Source organism: Electrona antarctica, assembly GCF_951216825.1.
Source record: "Electrona antarctica genome assembly, chromosome: 10".
Classification (NCBI taxonomy): domain Eukaryota; kingdom Metazoa; phylum Chordata; class Actinopteri; order Myctophiformes; family Myctophidae; genus Electrona; species Electrona antarctica.
The window spans coordinates 22,052,105-22,066,778 of NC_136791.1; the positions used below are offsets into that span (position 1 = coordinate 22,052,105).

Here is a 14,674-nt window from a genome sequence, read left to right on the forward strand (position 1 = left end):
GCACTTTGAGCTGCATTTTATGTCATGAAAGGTGCTATACAAATAAAGTCTTATTATTATTACAAAGGGGAGTGGCCAAAGGTCGCTCCATAGCGTACTTCGGCGAGGGCCACGGACCCATCCACCTGGACAACGTGCGCTGCGCGGGCACGGAGCGCGCTCTGGGGGCGTGCTCGGCCGAGGGCCAGGACGCGCACGACTGCCGCCACAGCGAGGACGCGGGCGTCATCTGCGACTACACCCCCGAGCCTGCTGGGGGCGCCGGCGCCATCGCGACGCACACCTGCGGCCTGAGGCCCAACAACAACAACTACAACCAGCGGAGACGCAGGCGGATCATAGGAGGGGACAAGTCACTGAGGTCAGTGCAGTGTTGTTGATTTTGGCAGCAAATTTAGATTTTTTGTTTTAGTCATATACTCTTTGGAATACAACTTAATTTAGTTTTAGTCATATTTTAGTCACCTGGAATGTTTTAGTGTTTAGTCTAGTTTTAGACGGTCGACTAAATATCATACAATTTTAGTCGACTAAATCTACAGTTGATTTAGTCGACTAAAATGTATTTTGGCGGGCCTTGATGGCGCCGTATTGGCTGATTTGACGCTTACTGAAAATAGCAGATCTATAAGCTCACAACGCGCCACGCTGCGACGCGTTGTGAGCTTATAGATCTGCTATTTTCAGCATGCAACCAAGTATAACATGACTTATACTGGATCTCTTGTCCACTTCCTAACAATTTAGTCTAGTTTGTATTTCTTGACAAAATTGTCACTATATTTAGTCTTAGTCATCGTAGCTTAGTAGTTTCCATTTCGTTTTCCTCAGTGAAAAAAGGTAGTCGACGAACATTTTTCGTCATATTTTTAGTCGACGAAATCAACACTGGGTTAGTGCAGTCGATAGAATACAGGAGTATCATTGGAGGAGACAAGTCACTGAGGTCAGTGCAGTCGATGAAATGACGACGGGAAAAGGACCGTATTTATATGGCGACTTCTCTTCATCCAAATCGCTTTACAATGTACAGTACATTACAGTATATTCAGCCATCCACAGTCCACACGCACATTCACCCTTTCACACACGCACGCACGCACGCACGCACGTACGCACGCACGCACGCACGCACACACACACACACACACACACACACACACACACACAGTCCGGTTTCTCGGTTAACATAATGGATATTGTGTGTGTCATGTTTAAAGGTGGCCTCGGTCCCAGGCTTACTCATCTGCGAAGAGAAAAGCCTGGTCACAATATAAGGCATAGATTGCATAGCCGTAAATGTCGGGCCGGAACATCCGTCAGATGTATTTCCCCCGGATACGATTATGTTTTTGACCAATCACAACACTTGTTTCATACACAGAGAATGTAAACAGATTTGTAAAGCATCAACATAATTTCCTTGAGCGGTACTTCCGCCAAAATCCCGTACTTCCGCCAAAGTTAAGCAAAGCACTCTACAGCGTATATTGTGGGGACTGAGGGCAGGTTAACATCATGGATATTGTGTGTTTAGGGGGGACTGGTGGGCAGGTTAACATCATGGATATTGTGTGTTTAGGGGGGACTGGTGAGCAGGTTAACATCATGGATATTGTGTGTTTAGGGGGGACTGGTGGGCAGGTTAACATCATGGATATTGTGTGTTTAGGGGGACTGGTGGGCAGGTTAACATCATGGATATTGTGTGTTTAGGGGGGACTGGTGGGCAGGTTAACATCATGGATATTGTGTGTTTAGGGGGACTGGTGGGCAGGTTAACATCATGGATATTGTGTGTTTAGGGGGACTGGTGAGCAGGTTAACATCATGGATATTGTGTGTTTAGGGGGAGTGGTGGGCAGGTTAACATCATGGATATTGTGTGTTTAGTGGGACTGGTGGGCAGGTTAACATCATGGATATTGTGTGTTTAGGGGGACTGGTGGGCAGGTTAACATCATGGATATTGTGTGTTTAGGGGGACTGGTGGGCAGGTTAACATCATGGATATTGTGTGTTTAGGGGGACTGGTGGTCAGGTTAACATCATGGATATTGTGTGTTTAGGGGCACTAAGGGCAGGTTAACATCATGGATATTGTGTGTTTAGGGGGACTGGTGGGCAGGTTAACATCATGGATATTGTGTGTTTAGGGGGACTGAGGGCAGGTTAACATCATGGATATTGTGTGTTTAGGGGGACTGAGGGCAGGTTAACATCATGGATATTGTGTGTTTAGGGGGACTGGTGAGCAGGTTAACATCATGGATATTGTGTGTTTAGGGGGACTGGTGGGCAGGTTAACATCATGGATATTGTGTGTTTAGGGGGACTGGTGGGCAGGTTAACATCATGGATATTGTGTGTTTAGGGGGACTGGTGGGCAGGTTAACATCATGGATATTGTGTGTTTAGGGGCACTAAGGGCAGGTTAACATCATGGATATTGTGTGTTTAGGGGGACTGGTGGGCAGGTTAACATCATGGATATTGTGTGTTTAGGGGGACTGAGGGCAGGTTATCATGGATATTGTGTGTTTAGGGGGACTGGTGGGCAGGTTAACATCATGGATATTGTGTGTTTAGGGGCACTAAGGGCAGGTTAACATCATGGATATTGTGTGTTTAGGGGGACTGAGGGCAGGTTAACATCATGGATATTGTGTGTTTAGGGGGACTGAGGGCAGGTTAACATCATGGATATTGTGTGTTTAGGGGGACTGAGGGCAGGTTAACATCATGGATATTGTGTGTTTAGGGGGACTGAGGGCAGGTTAACATCATGGATATTGTGTGTTTAGGGGGACTGGTGAGCAGGTTAACATCATGGATATTGTGTGTTTAGGGGGACTGGTGGGCAGGTTAACATCATGGATATTGTGTGTTTAGGGGGACTGGTGGGCAGGTTAACATCATGGATATTGTGTGTTTAGGGGGACTGATGGCAGGTTAACATCATGGATATTGTGTGTTTAGGGGGACTGATGGCAGGTTAACATCATGGATATTGTGTGTTTAGGGGGACTGATGGCAGGTTAACATCATGGATATTGTGTGTTTAGGGGGACTGATGGCAGGTTAACATCATGGATATTGTGTGTTTAGGGGGGACTGGTGGGCAGGTTAACATCATGGATATTGTGTGTTTAGGGGCGACTGGTGGGCAGGTTAACATCATGGATATTGTGTGTTTAGGGGGACTGAGGGCAGGTTAACATCATGGATATTGTGTGTTTAGGGGGACTGAGGGCAGGTTAACATCATGGATATTGTGTGTTTAGGGGGACTGAGGGCAGGTTAACATCATGGATATTGTGTGTTTAGGGGGACTGAGGGCAGGTTAACATCATGGATATTGTGTGTTTAGGGGGACTGGTGAGCAGGTTAACATCATGGATATTGTGTGTTTAGGGGGACTGGTGGGCAGGTTAACATCATGGATATTGTGTGTTTAGGGGGACTGGTGGGCAGGTTAACATCATGGATATTGTGTGTTTAGGGGGACTGATGGCAGGTTAACATCATGGATATTGTGTGTTTAGGGGGACTGATGGCAGGTTAACATCATGGATATTGTGTGTTTAGGGGGACTGATGGCAGGTTAACATCATGGATATTGTGTGTTTAGGGGGACTGATGGCAGGTTAACATCATGGATATTGTGTGTTTAGGGGGGACTGGTGGGCAGGTTAACATCATGGATATTGTGTGTTTAGGGGCGACTGGTGGGCAGGTTAACATCATGGATATTGTGTGTTTAGGGGGACTGGTGGGCAGGTTAACATAATGGATATTGTGTGTTTAGGGGGACTGAGGGCAGGATAACATAATGGATATTGTGTGTTTAGGGGGACTGGTGGGCAGGTTAACATAATGGATATTGTGTGTTTAGGGGGACTGGTGGGCAGGTTAACATAATGGATATTGTGTGTTTAGGGGGGACTGGTGGGCAGGTTAACATCATGGATATTGTGTGTTTAGGGGGACTGGTGGGCAGGTTAACATCATGGATATTGTGTGTTTAGGGGGGACTGAGGGCAGGATAACATAATGGATATTGTGTGTTTAGGGGGGACTGGTGGGCAGGTTAACATCATGGATCTTGTGTGTTTAGGGGGACTGGTGGGCAGGTTAACATCATGGATATTGTGTGTTTAGGGGGACTGGTGGGCAGGTTAACATCATGGATATTGTGTGTTTAGGGGGGACTGAGGGCAGGATAACATAATGGATATTGTGTGTTTAGGGGGACTGGTGGGCAGGTTAACATCATGGATATTGTGTGTTTAGGGGGGACTGAGGGCAGGATAACATAATGGATATTGTGTGTTTAGGGGGACTGGTGAGCAGGTTAACATCATGGATATTGTGTGTTTAGGGGGGACTGGTGGGCAGGTTAACATCATGGATATTGTGTGTTTAGGGGGGACTGGTGGGCAGGTTAACATCATGGATATTGTGTGTTTAGGGGGGACTGGTGGGCAGGTTAACATCATGAATATTGTGTGTTTAGGGGCGACTGGCCGTGGCAGGTGTCTCTGTGGCTCAGGTCTCACTCTAAAGGCAACCATCCTCTGTGTGGAGCCACTCTCATCAACTCCTGCTGGGTGCTGACTGCAGCACACTGCTTCAAGAGGTAGGAAACGGTGACCTCCGGTGGCCATGTTGTGTTAGTGTAGTTTTAGTGTAATCTTTTTACCACATTTTAAAATAGTTCAAATAGCCGATCTACAAGCTCACAACGTGACGATGTAGATTGGCTAGTTGAAATATTTTCCAATGTTTTAAAATAGTAATATATGGCAAATATGTCCCTTTAAAGGACAACTTTAGTTTTTTTCAACCAAGGTTCATGTTTAGGTTGTTATTAGAGAAAGTAAAAGATGAGTGTTCATTATTTTTCATTTGCTGCTTTCTTTCGTTTTAGGGATTTACTGAATGTGTCGGATCTACTGAATGTGTCAAACCGTGTGCCTATGACACACAGTGTGGCTTCCCCCCAGTAGGCTACCTTCGCATTCAGTAGATCCTGTGATCTTTTGTGGCCAGATGTAATTTCTTGGGGTCTAGTAGGACTATAGTAAATAATAATAAAAGAGAAATTGCCATAATATTTTGTAAATAAATACATATTTAGCCCCATGTTCGAATGCCCCCGCCCCCCTGTCAAAAATAGCTAAAATCGCTAAAACTAAAGAAAGCAGCAAATGAAAAAATAATTAACACTCATCTTTTACTTTCTCTAATAACAACCTAAAACATGAACCTTGGTTGAAAACAACTAAAGTTGTCCTTTAACCCTGTAACACCCGGATATATTTCTACTTGCAAAAAAGAGATGTCAACCTTACTACTACTTGTACTACTAGGACTTAGAGGAAATTATGTTATGTTATGTTAAAAAAAAAGCAAATTTTATGCACATTTATAATATTTATTAAAATAATAATAATTTAATAATTTATATTTGGGGGATATCTTTCACAATAATAAATAAAACATGTTCTCGACATTCTAATCACAAAAAAAACATATATTACAGTTATTTTACTTACTTTTATCAGGGTTAAAGGTCAAAGGTCATACTGTAGGTTAAAATTGTTCAAAATTGCACAGAGAGTCCAGAGATTTTTAATTTGTGTGAATTTCAGCCTCTGTGGGGGGTATTTATATGCAAATATCGATCATGACCAATGGCATTGCAATGAACATCAATGATGACGTTTAGGTGAAAAAAGAACAACAAATAATAATAATAAATTAATTAATTAAAATATGTTGTATTATTGCAATGTTGGGTGTACAACATTTGAGTACTTTTTTCCCCACCACCGGGCCGCAGGTTCGGCAGGGACCCGTCGCGCTACGTGCTGCGTCTGGGCGACTACCACACGGAGGAGCGCGACGACTTCGAGCGCAGCCTGTCGCCGGAGCGCATCGTGGTGCACCGGAAGTACCAAACGCAGGGCTGGGAGTACGACATCGCCCTGCTTAGGCTCAAGGGCACTGAGGGCAACTGCGTGTCGTTCAACCCGCACACCAACGCCGCGTGTCTGCCCGCACCGCAGCCGCCGCCGCAGCAGGGCGCCGCCAAGCGGGGCAAGAGGCCCGCAGCCTGCGTCATCACCGGATGGGGAGTCACAGGTAAGAGCAGCGCCGAATCAACCCCTCCGAGGGCCCTGGAGCTACACCAAATCAAAAAGGCCCCGACGTGCATGTGATTTGCGTGAGTGCAACACAATCAAGGACACTTTTTGCGCTTGCGTGCCCAGTGAATGAAAGCCAGCACTATCGCCGTTGCTCCCATAGAGTTATAAGGCTGCTCCCATATAGAGTTATAAGGCTGCTCCCATAGAGTTATAAGGCTGCTCCCATAGAGTTATAAGGCTGCTCCCATATATAGTTATAAGGCTGCTCCCATATATAGTTATAAGGCTGCTCCCATAGAGTTATAAGGCTGCTCCCATAGAGTTATAAGGCTGCTCCCATAGAGTTATAAGGCTGCTCCCATAGAGTTATAAGGCTGCTTCCATAGAGTTATAAGGCTGCTTCCATAGAGTTATAAGGCGGCTTCCATAGAGTTATAAGGCTGCTTCCATAGGGTTATAAGGCTGCTCCCCGAAGCTGGATCTGCTATTTTTGAGTCTCCTCCCACCATGAGTGGTTAATAAACTGTTGGACGACCAAAAATACTTCCTGTGTTGCGTTAACATTGAAATCAGTGACCTATGAATACGGTTTTGATGGAAGCAACAGCTGTAAACCTTTGAAATAGTCTCGCACAGGGCCCTGCAAGCTGTGGGCCCTGGAGCTTAAGCTCCAGTAAGTTCCATTGTCAGTCCGGGCCTGGGTAAGATGCCCTGCCTGCAGCCTGCGTCATCACCGGATGGGGAGTCACAGGTTCATTTAACCATTAAGACCTGAGGCCCATTCTACAAAGGCCTTCTAAGTCAGTAGTTCTCAAATGTTTTTGTTTGGTTTTCATTCTCCTTTCAATCTAATCTAATATAATGTCTCTGGTTGTGTTCTTTCCCTCTCAGACCAGGGGCTCTATTTTCGTCCGTGCTAACCCCCTTATCCCTAAACTTCTTTTTTTAGGGATAATCTAATATCTGGTTGTGTTCTGCTCCTCTCAAACCAGGAGTACTCCCGTACTAATCTAATCTATGTGGTTGTGTGCTTTCCCTCTCAGACCAGGAGTACTCCTGTATTAATCTCTCCGTTTGTGTTGCTTTCCCTCTCAGACCAGGAGTACTCCCGTACTAATCTCTCCGTTTGTGTTGCTTTCCCTATCAGACCAGGAGTACTCCCGTACTAATCTCTCCGTTTGTGTTGCTTTCCCTCTCAGACCAGGAGTACTCCCGCACGCTCCTCCAGGCGTGGGTTCCTCTGCTGCCGTCCTGGAGGTGTAAGAAGCGCTACGGCGAGCGCTACACCAGCCGCATGCTGTGCGCCGGCAGCCTGTCGGAGCGCCGGCGCGTGGACAGCTGCCAGGGGGACAGCGGGGGGCCGCTGGTGTGCCAGGGAGAGGGCGGCCGCTGGGTGCTGACCGGGGTCATCTCCTGGGGTCACGGCTGCGGCGACCCCTCCTTCCCGGGCGTCTACACGAGGGTCAGCCGCTTCCTGCGGTGGATCGACCAGGTCGTCAACAAACCCTACAAGAACTGACGGACGGACGGTTACTCCTAGGTGTTGTTGTTAAGTCTCGCGCCGCCAGACAAATGTTCCGCCATATCTGAATGCTACATTACATCGAGAGTCTGGAACTACACCAACCCCCCCGAAAGCCGAGAGAGGAAGTCGTCATCTGTTCGCCATTTCCGTTCACGAAGATATATTTGAAAATGTCTTTAAAGTATATTTTTGAATGTCCATTTCTGATAAGCGGCAAGCTATACAGTATATGCTTCAACTAATTTGATTTACAGTAGGGCAAAGACAATGGGGGGGATTCAGCGCTTCTTTTGCACAGACAGACAGACGTGACAGACAGATGTATAAATGTTTTATTTGTATTTTTATTATTTTTATTTTTTTGAGTCAATTGTGCCAATTGAGTCAATTGAGTCATTGTGCCAATTTTATTTTTTTTCCTCAATTGAGTCATTGTGCCAATTAATTCCTCCCCACACTCCCCGTCTCTGCTGTTGTATCCTACTGGCTCACCTGCCAGTGAGGAGCCCCCACCTGGAGGACGTACTGTTGTATCCTACTGGCTCACCTGCCAGTGAGGAGCCCCCACTGGGAGGACGTACTGTTGTATCCTACTGGCTCACCTGCCAGTGAGGAGCCCCCACTGGGAGGACGTACTGTTGTATCCTACTGGCTCACCTGCCAGTGTGGAGCCCCCACTGGGAGGACGTACTGTTGTATCCTACTGGCTCACCTGCCAGTGAGGAGCCCCCACCGGGAGGACGTACTGTTGTACCCTACTGGCTCACCTGGCTCAAGAGGTAGAGCAGGTCGTCCAATGATCCATGGGTCGGCGGTTAGAATCCCGGCTCCTCCTGTCTACATGTCGAAGTGTCCTTGGGCAAGACACTGAACCCGAAATTGCTCCCGATGTGCTGGTTGGTACCTTGCATGGCTTCCGCTGCAATCGGTGTATGAATGTGTGTGTGAATGGGTGAATGTAATGCACAATCTATGTAAAGCGCCTTGGATAAAGGCGCTATATAAATGCACCATTTACCATTTACCTGCCAGTGAGGAGCCCCCACCGGGAGGACGTACTGTTGTACCCTACTGGCTCCCCCCAGCTCGTAGGAGCTGGGGGGACCTCCTCGCCTGGCTTCCCTCCCCCGAACACGGGCACATTGTGTTAATTGTGTTAACACATAAAGCACTTGGAATCTGGCAAGGGAACCCAATTGCCAGCTCACTCCCAGGGTGTAGGACTACAGTACAAACTGTAGCACTTTGCAGCATATTATATGAAATATATATGTCAGTGGTTCCCAAACCTCTTCATGTCAAGGACCCCCAAAATGATACTTGTTAGCCTGCGGACCCCCCATTTGAAAATACATGCCAAGGACACCGATACGAGAAGGTTTTTACGGCTCTACGGTCCCCTATTTAATGGCATTTCTATCTCTGGGACCCCAATACATATTGTAAAATCAAAGTGAATTTAACTCTACCATTTGGTTCCATTTGTACTCTCTCTGAGTTACAGACCCATAAGAGTCCATTTGGTTCCTAACTATCTCGTTTCTGCCTCCTGGTCTCAGTGAATGTTGCACATCCAACTGGAACTCTCCATTACTTCACCCTCTTCCCTCCTATAACAATGGACATGCATGTGAATAGCACTGTAGAATTCTTAAAGCAGCACTATGCCCATGTTCAATCTTATCTTCATAGAGTTGGTCCTCTCTAATGCTCATTTATTTTAGCCTGTGGAGCAATGCGATCAATCTTCGTCCTGGGCGCTGGGCGTTACTAATTGAAAAGACGGTGAACTTCGTCCTGTGCACTCGGGGTGTTAACTTGGCATCCCCATCGATGATGTCAGTGGTTCTCTAGCGAACTGTCCACAGCCCACCAATTAGACACAGAAATGCTGCCATCTTATAACGAGCATGAATTAGTGAGGACCAATTATATGGACATACATACATTTAAACAACTTGAACCCTAGCATCCCTATTCAGGGGTGAACATTCAGTGACAAAATAGCAGATCAGCTATTTAATTCGGGCTGAAAAAATGAGAGGTTCTAGTATAGACGCCAGGGGGACTCCGCTCGACTAAGTATTCAGGCCTTTAAGTGGTTTTAAACGTGTGGATTGTTTGGCCACTCATGTCATTTTTGAGTGGTGTAAACCACTCCTACAACTGGCTTTGTTAGTCTGTGCAGAAAAAATTAGCATGGTTGCTATGTTCACCCTGTTCACCCGGGTGTGATTTCATTACGTCAGACATGATTTCATTACGTCAGACAGGCTATATAAGACCTTACACCACTCAGTTCACACGGGTGTGATTTTCTTAACAGACGTCTAATATACGTCTAAATGGCCGTCTAAAAATGTTTCTAAAAGGTTTTTTAGCGGTCCAAGGTTAGATTATATAGACATAGACATATAGAGACGTTTTAAAAAACTGCTAATCAATGTCTAGGCTAAAACATTTTTAGACGGACAACTATTGCTCAGTGGGTAATGCACCGGCGTTCCAAATACAAAAAATAGTAAATAAAGACAGACGGCCAGTGTAAGTGGCATTGCCCCAGAATGCATGCCAACCAGTCCAGTGTACAGTAAGTGGCATTGCACCAGAATGCATGCCAACCAGTCCAGTGTGAGTGGCATTGCACCAGAATGCATGCCAATGAACCAGTCACACTGGGGCTCACCTGTAAATGCTATAGTTGTCATGCCAGCTAGAGGCAGACGCCAGTGTTCATGATGGGAGAAATGGGGCTCTTACGCCTTGGAAAAAGTGCCATGGATGGAGTGTATTATTTTTTTGTTTGTTTGTGGTACGGCGTTGTGTTTGTACAGTAACAGAACTTATTGAGGTTGGTTTACTACGTGATAATATTGTTCAAATGAACATTCCAGGTTTGCATGTGTCACAAAAGCCTTCTCAATTCTGCCTCTCGCTCTTAACACTACAAGACAAATTGATGAATCGATAAAAACAATACTTTCTAAGATTGAGAATGGTTGGATTCACACAGAAAGACCCAAAATACCGTATTGGCTGTTGAAAGGTTTTATCCCCCCTATCCTAAGAATGGCATGATGTGCTACAAGTCAATAAGTAAGAATTCAGTTTCTCCAATCATGTATAAATGCAAAGATTATAATATTAAGAGAGTTTGTCAGCTGTTGAACGGCTTTGTACAGTACGAGTGACACAGAGAGCCTTCTGGGAAATGAAGTCCGTTCTGACTGAGCACCTGCTCACTGCTTTATCATGGTATTTCCCACAAGCGACTCCTCAGCCAAATTACAACACTCACATTTCTGCCTCCCCCACACTCCAGCCGGTGTTGCGGTGAAATTGGTGACCTGCCGAAATCTGTGACCATCTTGTGAGACTTTAAATAGCGAAAACCTTGCAGCAGTCTTATGCAAAAGTTAAAATGTAATCTAGATAGCATGTTAGTAAGTTAGTAACTAACATTTAGATGTTAGTATAAGACAGATGCCAGGTTAATTTGTTGACTTGGTGTAGCAGAGTGTCTAATATCTCCCCCGGTCCATAGGCATATATCCCTTTGGTCTAGTGGTTAAGATGTTGCACTTTCACGTGGGAGACCTGAGTTTGCGTTACACTGGCATCGTATAGTTTCAATGCAGTTGTTTTCGTCGACTAATACTATGACAAAAAATGTTCGTCGACTACCAACACGTCGCGCTGCAACACGTTGTGGGCTTGTAGATCTGCTATTTTCAGCAAGTGAATTACGACAGCATCGAGGCCCGCCAAAATACATTTTAGTCTACTAAAACAACTGTAGATTTAGTCGACTAAAATCTTATGATATTTAGTCGACTAAAACTAGACTAACACTAAAACATTCCAGGTGACTGAAATGTGACTAAAACTAAATTAAAACTATTCAAGAGACTGACTAAAACTAAAATCAAAATTTGCTGCCAAAAACAATGTAGATTATTTATGTTTTGATATTATACTGTTTAGACTGATACTAGGTTCTTATGTTTGATCCTATATTACTGAGGCACTACTACTACACCACACTGTCTGTCTGCATCTGATGGATGTGTTTACCTTGCTTACTGGATGAAGAGCGTCTGCTAAACAACACAACATGGTCACGATTGTCAGGTCACCAATTTGACCGTAACACCACCCCGCTAGACGGAACATGCTGGATGGGGGAAGCAGGAATAGAGCGTTGCAGTCCCGCAACGAATAGTTGGGCTCTTGTCAGTTGTCAGTATTAAACCACTATTTTTGTGATGCTTATATGCGTATGCACAAAGTGTACCGTTTGTTTGTTTGTTTTTCATACAGCACCTGCAATTTATACCGTATGTATTTCTGAGCTCTGTTCTGTGTTCAAATTTGCAGCGTGATCGTCAGCATCATCCGGCGCAATGAACCCTCGTATGATTTATATTTATTTAAAAGGAGGAGGAAAAAAACACATCCTTTGCTGGGATGCCGCCCACTGTAGAGTCCGCTTTTTGACCGGCGCACATTCCACCATGAAACTATGGAATAAACAGAGCTGCAAACACACATGGTTCAAGAGTGTTTTTTTTATTGCAATGGATGTGTCACTGACTGAATCATTTACACTAGCTTGACAAAAGGTGTCAGATCTACAGAGAGATGCCGTCACAAGCTTTAATACTATAAATTACAGGACTGCAATAGTCTGTGAGATTGAGAATCTGCTGTCACATCACAGGTTTACAGGGAGTTGAAGTGGGTGATTTAAAAAAAAGAAAGCTCCATAAATTGGGGAAGAAAAAGCAAAACAAGGATACTAACGTGCACGCGCGTGCACACACAGTCACACACTAGTCTATTCATTTTCTAAAGAGTGTCTTTGTTCCTCCTTCAATCATTTCTGTTTGTATAAACAATGGGAACTTGTTTGTGACCACTGTGATGCACATTAAGCGTCAGTAAAGCGACTTGTGAAATGGGGCATTCTGCATGAGCACTTTGACCTTTGGGGTGGCCTACTTCTCAAACATCTCAGGGCCTGGACTGCCAAATGGAACAGGACCTGGAGGTCCGGAGGGCACATTGTAGACTGGAATGCCTCGCACGGGATGAGGAGAGTGCAGACATCTGCCATGGGCGATGAGTCTGACCTCAAAGAGACAGCTGTTCGTAGCTACAGTGGAGTCAGTACTGCTGTATGGACTCTCAGTGGAGTCAGTACTGCTGTATGGACTCTCAGTGGAGTCAGTACTGCTGTATGGACCCTCAGTGGAGTCAGTACTGCTGTATGGACCCTCAGTGGAGTCAGTACTGCTGTATGGACCCTCACAGTGGAGTCAGTACTGCTGTATGGGCCCTCACAGTGGAGTCAGTACTGCTGTATGGACCCTCACAGTGGAGTCAGTACTGCTGTATGGACCCTCACAGTGGAGTCAGTACTGCTGTATGGACCCTCACAGTGGAGTCAGTACTGCTGTATGGACCCTCTCAGTGGAGTCAGTACTGCTGTATGGACCCTCACAGTGGAGTCAGTACTGCTGTATGGACCCTCACAGTGGAGTCAGTACTGCTGTATGGACCCCCACAGTGGAGTCAGTACTGCTGTATGGACTCTCAGTGGAGTCAGTACTGCTGTATGGACCCTCACAGTGGAGTCAGTACTGCTGTATGGACCCTCAGTGGAGTCAGTACTGCTGTATGGACCTAGCCTGGTTAATAAACCAGACCGAATCAGCCGTTGGCAAAAAAAAGTTGCCTACCAGCGGATTTCGGTCTGGCGAGGCTCAGTAGCACGCCTCTTTCCTACAATCGAGAACAGGTCGGACCAATCGGGACACGGTATGCAATATGGGCGGGCTTTGGTACAGTGACGTTCAATGCTTGAGACTTTTGACTGACAGTAGCTCTGACCAATTGCGTCAAAGAGAAAATATTTGAACCCGCCCCCCGGGAAATGAAATCCAAGTGGAGCCAGCCCAGACTGATATACCGCGACAGTGTTGTGTGATATTAGTCTGGCTTATTAGCCAGGCTAGTATGGACCCTCACAGTGGAGTCAGTACTGCTGTATGGACCCACAGTGGAGTCAGTACTGCTGTATGGACCCTCACAGTGGAGTCAGTAGTGCTCTATGGACCCTCACAGTGGAGTCAGTACTGCTGCATGGACTCTCAGTGGAGTCAGTACTGCTGTATGGACCCTCACAGTGGAGTCAGTACTGCTGTATGGACCCCCACCCACAGTGGAGTCAGTACTGCTGTATGGACTCTCAGTGGAGTCAGTACTGCTGTATGGACCCTCACAGTAGAGTCAGTACTGCTGTATGGACCCTCACAGTGGAGTCAGTACTGCTGTATGGACCCTCACAGTGGAGTCAGTACTGCTGTATGGACCCTCACAGTGGAGTCAGTAGTGCTGTATGGACCCGCACAGTGGAGTCAGTACTGCTGTATGGACCCTCACAGTGGAGTCAGTACTGCTGTATGGACCCTCACAGTGGAGTCAGTACTGCTGTATGGACCCTCACAGTGGAGTCAGTACTGCTGTATGGACCCTCACAGTGGAGTCAGTACTGCTGTATGGGGCTGAGACATGGACCCTCACAGTGGAGTCAGTACTGCTGTATGGGGCCTCACAGTGGAGTCAGTACTGCTGTATGGACCATCACAGTGGAGTCAGTACTGCTGTATGGGGCCGAGACATGGACCCTCACAGTGGAGTCAGTACTGCTGTATGGGGCCGAGACATGGACCCTCACAGTGGAGTCAGTACTGCTGTATGGACCCTCACAGTGGAGTAAGTACTGCTGTATGGACCCTCACAGTGGAGTCAGTACTGCTGCATGGACCCTCAGTGGAGTCAGTACTGATGTATGGACCCTCACAGTGGAGTCAGTACTGCTGTATGGGGCTGAGACATGGACCCTCACAGTGGAGTCAGTACTGCTGTATGGGGCCGAGACATGGACGCTCACAGCACTACAGGAACAGGCCCTGGATGGATGGCATCTACACAA

The 14,674-nt window shown here is 46.3% G+C and overlaps 1 protein-coding gene across 1 annotated transcript in view; it reads left to right on the forward strand.

Annotated features, from left to right (window-relative positions):
* The window catches only part of LOC306930762 (neurotrypsin-like), a gene marked incomplete at its 5' end in the record, with an annotated part of 62,835 nt that extends 55,158 nt beyond the window's left edge, over nucleotides 1–7,677 (forward strand). The window contains 4 exons of the mRNA XM_079511858.1: nucleotides 68–361; nucleotides 4,517–4,639; nucleotides 5,846–6,147; nucleotides 7,352–7,677. Coding sequence (XP_079367984.1) covers nucleotides 68–361; nucleotides 4,517–4,639; nucleotides 5,846–6,147; nucleotides 7,352–7,671 — 1,039 coding nt within the window. The 3' untranslated portion in view covers nucleotides 7,672–7,677. The remainder of the gene's footprint in view (nucleotides 1–67; nucleotides 362–4,516; nucleotides 4,640–5,845; nucleotides 6,148–7,351) is intronic.
* Between the last annotated feature and the right edge of the window lie 6,997 nt (nucleotides 7,678–14,674).